At 38.1% G+C, this 11625-nt stretch overlaps 2 protein-coding genes across 4 annotated transcripts in view; one reads left to right on the forward strand and one right to left on the reverse strand.

Annotated features, from left to right (window-relative positions):
• LOC127443011 (receptor-type tyrosine-protein phosphatase mu-like) overlaps positions 1-11625 on the forward strand; it is a 384365-nt gene that overhangs the window by 279226 nt on the left and 93514 nt on the right. For 2 of the 3 annotated variants that reach the window (XM_051701475.1, XM_051701476.1), the window contains exon 16: positions 3630-3659. The exons of the other annotated variant lie outside the window; for it this stretch is intronic. In XM_051701475.1, the coding sequence (XP_051557435.1) occupies positions 3630-3659 (30 nt within the window). The remainder of the gene's footprint in view (positions 1-3629; positions 3660-11625) is intronic. 3 annotated transcript variants of the gene reach the window in all.
• The window catches only part of LOC127443052 (yjeF N-terminal domain-containing 3-like), a 479510-nt gene that overhangs the window by 194803 nt on the left and 273082 nt on the right, over positions 1-11625 (reverse strand). The gene's annotated exons all lie outside the window — the stretch shown is intronic.

Genomic DNA, 11625 nt, shown 5'->3' on the forward strand with positions numbered 1-11625 from the left:
CTGTCACTCTGTCATTTTGGGCATCATCGTCCCATGCCTGTCTTGTGTTTCGTTGTATGTTGTTGTGTGAGTGCACGGTTTCGGTTGTGTTACCTGCCGTGCACTCTTCGGTCTGTCTTGTTTCATGTCCGGAGCACGGTGTCTGGATCCTGACTTCCTGTCTGGTTCAGTTTCAGTCTGTGTCTGGGTCCGGACACTCATGCTCCATGTCTGTCTGTTATTGACGTGGGTGCATCGCGCTTATGTCATCTTGATGGCATGCACTCGCGTCAGTAGTTTATGTTTGTCTCTCGCGAACATGGGTGCGCCTCGTGATGTGCTCGCGTTGCGCTGTGCTCCCGGGTCGCGAGCTGTCTTCACGTTGTGCTGAGGTTCGGTCACTTCGGTCTGAGATTTCAGGTTTGTGTGTGGCCGAACTCTCGCACGGGTGTCCTGTCTTGTGCATCATGTGGCGTTTGCCTCGCGGTGTACGCTCAGGCTTCGTTTAGTGTGAGAATGGGTGGCATCGCTTTTTTTGCCGTTGCTACGCATTCTCTCGTCTTATTTGTCGGTTGGCATGAGCGTATATTGCCTTATTGTCTTGCCGATGTGCGCTCATGCCATTCGGGTGTTTCGTTGTCATCGTTTCTGTATCGCCGCGTGTCTCTCTGTCTTACGTCATACCCCGCCTCCTTGTTTGCGTATTATTAGTTCATTTGCCTCACCTGTCCCCTGTTAACCCATCTGATTTCTCTCCCTATTTTAGCCTCCTGGTGTGTGCTGTCCAGTGCCAGTACGTCTTGTGTATTCAGTCGGTCAGTCTAGTATATTCCCTGTCAGTCCTGTTTCCCTCTGCCCCAGCCTAGATTACCCTTTTTCCCCTTCGGGGTAGTTTATGTTTGTTTTCCCCCTTGTGGGAGTTTTGGTTAGTTTTTTGTATTTATTTTGTATTAATAAATTCCCTGTTAATTTTCACTCTGCGTTTGGGTCCTGAGCCTCATTATTCTCTGCCATCCCTGACAGTCAACCCTAAGACCATAAATCCGATTTAAACAGTGTTACAAAGAAAACATGAGTTTTAACAGAAGAGTGCTTTTATAAAATTATAAGCTTCACATTTCTGCCTTTATACCCTCCAAAAATTGACCCCATTGACTTCCATTGTAAGTGTCTCACTGGAACACACATTTGTGCTTTTTTAAAGAAAAGGAGGGACGAGTCGAAATTAATTTTTTGTGCTAATCTACTAAACATTATGCCACAAATACTGTTAATTGAGCTTAATTTATGTTGAACCTGAAATATTCCTTTAACTGGTTTAAGCTGGTTTGGCTGGTCTCCCAGGCTGGTGTTTAGCTGGTTTAGTTCAGACTGACCATCTGATGAATGCCCAAAACCATCAAACCACACCAGCATGACCAGTGGAAAACAGCAGACCACCTTAGACTGGTTTAAGCTGTTTTTATATATATATATATATATATATATATCACTAGGGATGCACCGATATTAGTCGATACCAGAAGCTGCTAATTATTTTTTTGTTATGATGTCTGATGTAATGGCTGGTGTTCTAAATCTGTCCTCTTTTGCCTTTTTGTTTTAAGGAAACTATTCAAGCTAAAGCTCCAAGGCATGAAAACATTATAGTGTACAGTAAAAAAAATATTGATAACTGTTAAACACAATTAAAACCAGGCATAATGTTTGAATTATTGTGCATCCCTACTAGTCACCCATCACAGCAACACTGGATAATCACATCTGAAACCAGAATTTAAGATGGTCCAAAATGGTCCTTTATTTCATATGTGATATTTCTGCTGTCATGTGCATGCAGAGACGGGTTTATTTCATACGCACGTGTTCAATAATCCCAAACTTTAGATTCTCCAGATTTCCCTCCCGGAGAGACGTTCGTGTTACGTGAGTGTTGATCACTCGTAGTCATTTTAATTGAATCTTCTTCAATATGCCTTAATCAAATGAACGAGCCAGGTTGAATCCATCGCATCTATTTGCTTTAATTTGCTGAATTCGATTAGAAAGGAAAGTGTGGCGAGACATGCCGATTCCCTTGTTTAAGCTAACCGCACTGTTCACTTCATGTTAGGACACTGCTGATGGGCTACATCTGCTCATTTACAATACAAATATTTCTCTATTCATCTAATTACATCCTGGACAATGTAGGAGATGCATTGATTAAATCAAATGAATGTTAACAGGTTAGTGTTGGTTTTATCACTCATTTGTGGTGTCTGCTGTTCTGATGTGTCTGTGACAGTGATTAGCCTTTTACACATGAAATTATCTTAATAAAGTGTTTATAATGCACATATGAATGCTCATAAAGAGGTTATTCAGCTCTGTAATATTAGTAATGCTAAGATAATGTTTGACTAATCATGCAATGCAATTTTTTTGGGTAAAAATATCTAAACATCGTTAAAACAAGATGAATTTACTTGAGATGCAGAATATGAGATATTAAGTCTTGCTTTCAGTGAAATCTATCAAAATTTGGTGTGGTTTATGCTAAAAACAAGATAAACCTATTAGCCAATGAGGTTAAAAAAATAATCTTGTTTTTACCTTTGAGTCAATTTTTTCTTACCCTATTGGCAAATAGTTTTCATGTTTTAAGCATAAACTTCAATATATATATATATATATATATATATAGGTGCATTTTTCTCAAAACAAGACTTCATATTTTATGCCATGTTGCTTGTCAAGTAAATATATCTTGTTTTAAGAATGTTTGAATATTTTTACTGGAAAATAAGGCAAAAATACTCAATAAAAAAAAAAAAACTTGTGATTGTATCGGCAGTCTCACAAACACTGGGTGAAATGAGGCAATTTATTTAAATAAGTGACTAAATTTTTTTCTGAATTCGCCCAAAACACATCTACTTCTGTTCCAAAATATACTGCTTACGTGGACGACACAACATGTTTTAAAAATGGACAAAATGTAATGAGGTTGTTTAGTTGTCTTTCTAGCATGCTGTAGAAAGGGTCCAAATGATGTCACTTCCTGGGTGTCACAATGTCATTTTTTTTTATTTATTTGTAATGGTGGAAAATCATGTTACAAGGTTGATGTCACTTTATACAAAAAAAAAAAAAAAAAAAAAGTACAATGAATTCAATATCAGTTTAACGCTGTATGATTTAATGACCTCTGAGGTCGGACAGGCCAAAATCATCATTTTACAGACATTTGATGTGTTTAAAACGAGCTACTTTTCATGCTAGCTTCATTTTATGTTAGATGACAGTTCATGAAAATATATATTGTGATTAGTGTCTCTTATGCTTAAAAAGAACAAGTCATGGAACACAAAAGCATTCAGTATTTGTGGAAAGTGCCGAACGTTTAGTTTGAAGAGAATCGTCTTGCTGGTCATCTTTGGTGGACGTTTATTGTCCCACGAGAATGTTTGTTGTGTCGCGTAAAGAGTGCAAGGCCTCCTGCGCATGCTAGCGCCCCCGCTGTCACCGTGATCACGATACAGTATGCCACCATGTCTGCTTCTGTTCATTTTATATATCGTTTTCAAACATTAATATTTTTTACTTTTTCTTTCCTGTCATCTCATCCCCCTCCACTGCTTAACCCCCTCCACCACCCCTCTGGGCAGAAGATCGTATCAGTCCTACACTTACTACCTGTAAGTAAAACACCTTTGTACAATGTTAGTGCCATGCTATGCCAGCTCTGTACGCTCAATCCTGCATGACTGACCCGATTGGTCACGACTGGACAGGCATTTTAAAATTCTGAAACGCTCTTCAGTCACGAGGGAAAGAGAATTAACATTCTGCCCTCGGCTTGAGCGGTGCATTTGAATTTGAAGTTAATATTATGATCTTGTCAAAACATAAAAAAGACAATACGATCAATAATGCTAATGCAGTTCTGAAGCTGGGATGATTTTTACATCAGTTGTTGTGAAATGCCTGTCTGTGAATGCTTTAACGCCTCAAATAAGAACCTTGATGTGGGTATTTATAATGATTTCACGTTTCTTCACTTGATGTTTTTGACCTAACACGTCACATTCTGATTGTGAATAATTGAAAAAGCTACTTTCCCAAGGATACTTCTCCTTGTCTCTCTGTTGCCCAGTACAGGGATGGGAAAAGCACCATTCCCAAAACTGTATTACACTTCATCCCACCATCATCATCATCATTATTATTGTTTCCCTGTCATTACATGCTGCTGTCGTTTGGCTTGGGTTTTCCTGCATGGCCGCTGTTAGATGCATGCAAATCAAGTCCATTTTCCTAACAAGTGTTTAACGGATGGTTGCTCTGTTGTTTGTTTATTTGTTGTTGATCATGCAGAGCTGTTTACTTATTTAAAGAGGCTGGGAATCGAGAAATACTGGAACTGAATGATTTTCCTGATGTTCTGTTCCATTAATGATTCTTGAGCATCTGCATTGTACCAGAATACCAAAAATGTTGCTACTGAATCTACAGCCCCACAGCGACACATATTTTTAGTTCAGTTGTGAGTTTATAGTCTGAATGCATAAACAGAAATTGACATTGATGTCCTCGCTGATTGCACACAACAACACGACTAGTTTAATCTGATTGATACATTTTGCTCATTCAAATTCAAAAGCTCACCATTCACACATACTGTGGACTAATTGCAAAAATTGGTCTAATTTTTCAGAGAACCCCTCCAAATAAATAAATAAAAGATATTCATAAATAATGTTGTATGTGTTTATAATCTTATGATAAACAGAATTTTTTATTTAATGTTTTTTTGTTGTTGTTGTTGTCCTAACTTTGTAAACATGTAAATCTGGTTCTGTTCACTCTACCTCACTTTAAAATGTCTTATGTTATTCCACTAGATGGCAGCAAGCACTATAAAAATAATTGTTTCTCTATCACATTCCATCACAATATACAGATCTGAAATGTAGGTGGCGCTCTAACACATTTTATCCCTCACAGATGTGCTCGTCCATAGACATTCAGTCTAATTTTCAGTTCAAGCACCATCCTCATTATTTCATTGAATATCTCGGCCTCTAAGTGGACTAGAAGATCAATCTAGGTGTCATTAGAAAGCTGAGATCCTCCTCTTTGTGATGATATATAACATTTTATCATCAATAGTCGAAAACATATTTTTCTGATGATTTGTTTTGCATGCTTTTCCTGCTGGATGGCATATTTTGTTCTGGACATCTAAGATATAATATTGGATTATTCACACAAGCAATCTCACAGACAAGTAAACAATGGCTCATGTTTTAGAGAACTGCCTAAGGATAAAGCAGATATAAAGTTATTGGCTATTTGGGGCTTACAGCAGCAGTTATCGGTGCATAAATGAGACATTTGTATTTGATGACTTACAGAAATCATATTTCCCTTTGTGATTCTTTGAAAATCTTTTGAACTGTGATATTAGTGCAACAAAACTAACTATACTGTCACATTCATGAGAATGAGAGCTTTAATTTGATATACAGTTGTGCTCAAAAGTTTGCATACCCTTGGAGAATTTGTAATATATGTACCATTTTTAAAGAAAACATGAGTGAGCAGGCAAAACACATTTCTTTTATTTCTTATGGGATTCATATTCAACTGTAGGTTATAACAGAATGGCACAATCATAAAACAAAACATGGCAACAAAGAAAAAAATGAAATGACCCCTGTTCAAAAGTCTGCATACCCTTAGTTCTTAATACTGTGTATTGCCCCCTTTAGCATCAATGACAGCGTGCAGTCTTTTGTAATAGTTGTCTATGAGGCCCCAAATTCTTGCAGGTGGTATAGCTGCCCATTCGTCTTGGCAAAATGCCTCCAGGTCATGCAAAGTCTTTGGTCGTCTTGCATGAACCGCACATTTGAGATTTCCCCAGAGTGGCTTGATGATATTAAGGTCAGGAGACTGTGATGGCCGCTCCAGAACCTTCACCTTTTTCTGCTGTAACCACTGGAGGGTCAACTTGACCTTGTGCTTAGGGTCATTGTCGTGCTGGAAAGTCCAAGAGCGTCCCATGCGCAGCTTTCATGCAGAAGAATGCAAATTGTCTGCCAGTATTTTCTGATAACATGCTGCATTCATCTTGCCATCAATTTTCACAAGATTCCCCGTGCCTTTAGAGCTCACCCCCCCCAAAACATCAGTGAGCCACCACCATGCTTCACAGAGGGGATGGTATTCTTTTCACTATAGGCCTTGTTGACCCCTCTCCAAACATAGCGCTTATGGTTGTGACCATAAAACTCTATTTTGGTCTCGTTACTCCAAATTACAGTGTGTCAGAAGCTGTGAGGCGTGTCAAGGTGTTGTCGGGCATATTGTAAGCGGGCTTTTTTGTGGCATTGGCGCAGTAAAGGCTTCTTTCTGGCAACTCGACCATGCAGCTCATTTTTGTTCAAGTATCGTCGTATTGTGCTCCTTGAAACAACCACACCGTCTTTTTCCAGAGCAGCCTGTATTTCTCCTGAGGTTACCTGTGGGTTTTTCTTTGTATCCTGAACAATTCTTCTGGCAGTTGTGGCTGAAATCTTTCTTGGTCTACCTGACCTTGGCTTGGTATCAAGAGATCCCTGAATTTTCCACTTCTTAATAAGTGATTGAACAGTACTGACTGGCATTTTCAAGGCTTTGGATATCTTTTTATATCCTTTTCCATCTTATTAAAGTTCCATTACCTTGTTACGCAGGTCTTTTGACAGTTCTTTTCTGCTCCCCATGGCTCAGTATCTAGTCTGCTCAGTGCATCCACGTGAGAGCTAACAATCTCATTGACTATTTATACACAGACACTAATTGCAATTTAAAAAGCCACAGGTGTGGGAAATTAACCTTTAATTGCCATTTAAACCTGTGTGTGTCACCTTGTGTGTCTGTAACAAGGCCAAACATTCAAGGGTGTGTAAACTTTTGATCAGGGCCATTTGGGTGATTTCTGTTATCATTATGATTTAAAAAGGAGCCAAACAACTATGTGATAATAAATGGCTTCATATGATCACTATCCTTAAATTAAATATAATTTCACAATTTCTGCCAGGGTATGCAAACTTTTGAGCACAACTGTATGACTTGTCCATTTATGTGCTATGTGAAGGACTTTTATTTTTATATAAATATTTCTACCCCATTACCTCTAGGGGGCGCTAATTTTCAACGCGAATGTTTTGAGGCCTTATTTTGTTATTTTAAGTAAAATAAATGCAGAAGTGATGGTTATCTCTGAAAAGTTCAGATTGTAAGCTTTCAAACGATACCTCATATGCCTGATTTATATATACAGAGACTTTAACGTTTTAGGTGTAAACTTTTTTTCATGACAAAGCGCCCCCCTTATAATGATAAAGTATAATGGGGTTAATGAATCATGTATTATTGGTTTGAATCAGTGTCATGACTCACTTACTGAATCAGTAGGAGCGGTTCTTTACTCACTCAACCTCAAGTCAACTAACCCAGAACCATTTGTCACATTACACTTACATTTAAGTAAATAATTTAAGTGAATCTTTCAGACAGCTCATGTAACTGAACCGGTTAAAATAAACCATTCCTTTTTATTTAGTCAGCATCAGAAACTCAGTTGTTTTGGATGGTTCTTATAAATGAACTGGTTCACATAAATGATTCACTGATTCACTTCAGCCTTAAATAGACTTTGCCTTATTTTTAAGTGAAATATTTGGTGTATTGCTGCTGTTTATCACTATATTTTGATTCGGTGATTTTTATTCTTGTATAGTGTATATTAAAAGGATAGTTCACCCAAAAATGAAAATTCTCTCATCATTTACTCTCCCTCATGCCATCCCAGATGTGTGACTTTCTTTCTTCTGCAGAACACAAATGAAGATTTTTAGAAGAATATTTCAGCTCTGTAGGTCCATACAATGCAAGTGAATGGTGACCAGAACTTTGAAGCTCCAAAAATCACATAAAAGTAATCTATACAACTGCAGTCGTTTAATCCATGTCTTCAGAAGCGATATGATAGGTGTGGGTGAGAAACAGATCAATAATTATGTCCTTTTTTACTATAAATCTCCACTTTCAATTCCACATACTGAAAGTGAAAGTGGAGATTTATAGTAAAAAAATATATATATATTGATCTGTTTCCCACCCAAAGCTATTGGATCACTTCTAAAGACGTAGATTAAACCACTGGAGTCGTATGGATGACGTTTATGCTGCTTTTATATGATTTTTGGAGCTTCTAAGTACTGGTCACCATTCACTTGCATTGTATGGACCTACAGAGCTGAAATATTCTTCTAAAAATCTTCATTTGCGTTCTGCAGAAGAAAGAAAGTCATACACATCTGGGATGACATGAGGGTGAGTAAATGATGAGAGAATTTTCATTTTTGGGTGAACTGTGCCTTTAAGGGGAATATTAGATGGAGGTCTTAATGAATAAAACGTTCCTCCCTATCCCAAAACTTTTAACCTAAAATAGTGTCCTAAAAGCAAATGAGAGGTAAACAAAACAGACACCCGTACCCTAAACCAACACCTAAACCTAACCGATAGTGTTATAAAAGCATATACAATATGAAAATCACATTTTCTAAAGCAACCGCATCATGTCGTGTCGCATCTGTGACACCTTCGTCTCACGTGTCAGCTCTCTTCGCAGTCTTCCAAGTCCAACACTCTGTCAGGTGAGCGACCGACATTGGAATAAGTGTGTAAATGTAGGTGGGTCTGTAATACAAGCATTAAAATGTGTTGTTTTTCAAATACTGCGTTTAGTACTACTGCGTAGTAACGTTTATTCTGCGAGACTAGGCCGAAAAGAATCATTAATAGAACAAGTAAGGAACTGTGAAATCGTTAAATTCCAAACGTTTCCCATCCCTACTTATTTTCTTTTAAATAACACAAATACTCCCAAGCGCCTTACAGTATGTGTTTCCCAAAAGTCCAGGCTTGGGTTTATACAGTAGCAGAAATGCGCCCTCGGTTTATTTTTTGACGGGTTTAGCTGCAGTATGGATTTAACATGGCAGAGCAAGTGTCAATTATAACTGTACTAATGTCAATCATTAGTAAACTTTTAGAGATTCTCCTGCGCTCAGCTCTGGGACTCAAACTGACACCAGCAGCCGCCTGCGCTTCCATTCAGAGCCGTGTGATTGACGTGTGTACACTACTGCGAGCGTGCAGTATGCATGCTGGAGACCTCACTGCTGCGGCTATATTGTGCTCTGATTTTTGTCATGTCATCAATAAACCGGACAGTGCTGAGGTTCATGTCACCCGCCTGTCAACCGCGTCCCTGAGGAGACCATCAACACACTTACTGTCTGACAGGCCGAGAGCCGTAACAAGCGCCGCCAAGGTCCAGCCAATATTTCACTTCATTCCAGCGTTGCAATAACAACAACAACAACAACAGAAAGTGGCTTAATAACAAGAGAGCGATAGAGAGACTGATTCATGAATGCATCTGATCTTTTCAATGAATCCGTTTAAATGCAAAGGGTCGAGGTTTAGCTTGTTATTATGGGCCAGTTAGCCCCTAGTGGTAGATGTCGTAACTACACCATCCTGCAGGCATTTCAGTTATTTAAAACCATTTGAAAGTAGTGTGTTTGAAGTTTAAAGGTTTGAAGGAATAGTTGAAGGGATGTGGGCCTTGCTATTAGGTAACTAGGGGGTTTTGGCTGGTTACTAGGCATTGAGAACAGACAGACCAACAAACAAAGAAGAAAGAAAGAAATTAATAATGATAAAATGTTTGCTTGGTCAAGGCAACATAATATACGCCATGATCAATATAACTTATTTGTAAGAACTATTATAATCAGTAAATGCGTGTATGAATGGGTTCATCAGAATGTGCTAGAGCAGACCGGGGCTAGTTGTCACACCTTTTACTTCAATAGATTTATTTTTCAACACAAGTTAAATACAACCTTTAAGTGTTGACTACAGAAAAGCTATTAAACATTTTCAACTGTGTAAATGTAATTTTCCTCAGTGACCTTGTTTGGGATTCAGTGTTATTTTTAGTTTAAAGGTAGTCCAGTCTGGTCTCGTCTGAGCGTTGTTGTGTGTCTTTACTCTCTGTTGGGTCTCGCTCATCTACAGATCCTAGTTCAGCAGCCCAGCATGTTACCCAATTCTTTCCCACTGTTTTCTGTGTCCAAACGGCTCTAATGAAAAGACTGCTTTTGTTGTGGACGTACAGTGTACACGTCAAACGCCTACAATACCCACTATAGTTTGAAATGACACAATCCACATGATGTGTCCAGCGCCGGAATGTTGCCATGCTGCCATGCTATGCAAAACGGTTTAAGGATGCGGACACAGAGATGTTCCCCTCAGCAGGAGCAGATCAATTAGGAAACAATGCTGTTAGTGTGTGTTTGGTGGGCTGTAGTTTAAAGGGTGTTTGATGTTTGATATCCAGCCCACCATCTATAGAACATAATAGTGTTCTAAAACTGCACCATTTAGACTTTTGACAAAGAATGAAACCAGCATAGTCATGTGGAGCACTAACCGCTAGTCCACGACTCCAACACGTAGGTTAACTTACTTGAAATTATGCAGTGTTGCGCTTGTGATGTAAAGGACCGGGATATGAGTCCTGAAGAGCACGCAGGTCGACATTCGAGCCCAAAGTGTCATAGAAGCACCACAAAATGACATAATTGTGTTTTTCATCTCACATTTGCTTTTTATAACACTATCGGTTATGTTTAGGTTTAAGGTAGGTAGTGAGGTTGGTTTTTGTGCGCTTGTGCGACCCCGTGTCCACGTGCGTGAACGTTGTATTTTGGCTTCGCTGTAGACAATAGGGAGGTTTGTTTAGCTTATAAGCATAACGTTTCTCTCTAGAAAGAAAGAAAAAAATTAACTTAGCCATAAAAAGATTTCGTTTTTTCCACCAAATTGTTTTCAGAAAACTTCATAAAAATAAATTCAAAATAGTGAAATCAATTAAATACAAATTTCTATAGGTGGCATTTTAAACATTATTACATATTATTATATTTATTATTCATTATTAATACTGTAAAAAGTGATGTTTGTAGAATTTAAATAAATTAAAGTGGAATTCATGTACTTTTTTTTTTAAGTATAAAATTAACTGAACACGTCAACCTGCCGTGACTTTTACATATTAGCTGTACATATTACATATACATTTTACATATTTAAATTAAGTAACTTTAAGATTTCTAAAACTCTGTCATCTTACAGTAGTCAGATGAAAATTGCTTCCTTTATTTACATGTTTTAATTCTGAGCATCTCATTTACAGTACATTTCTATAAACATATCTTTAATGGAAAAACAATTATATCACAGTTTCATGTATCATATGAAGTGTGTCATTTCTGTCACTAGCGTCACAGAATTGCAAATGTTTTCAAACAGGTTTCCCAAACATTCCCGTCATCTTCGATTGGTCAAACAGATAGTCCCGCCCACAAACTCACACCATTGGTTGGGTCGGGCTAGTCAGGATGCTCAAACAAACAGATAAATGTTTTGAAAGCACCGAAGGGGTCAGTTTGTTTCGTTATATATTAATGTGTGTGCCTAACATCACCTACAGTTACAATAATAAACTATATTACAGTACTTTGAAGAATG

Source organism: Myxocyprinus asiaticus, chromosome 6 (genome assembly GCF_019703515.2).
Source record: "Myxocyprinus asiaticus isolate MX2 ecotype Aquarium Trade chromosome 6, UBuf_Myxa_2, whole genome shotgun sequence".
Classification (NCBI taxonomy): Eukaryota; Metazoa; Chordata; class Actinopteri; order Cypriniformes; family Catostomidae; genus Myxocyprinus; species Myxocyprinus asiaticus.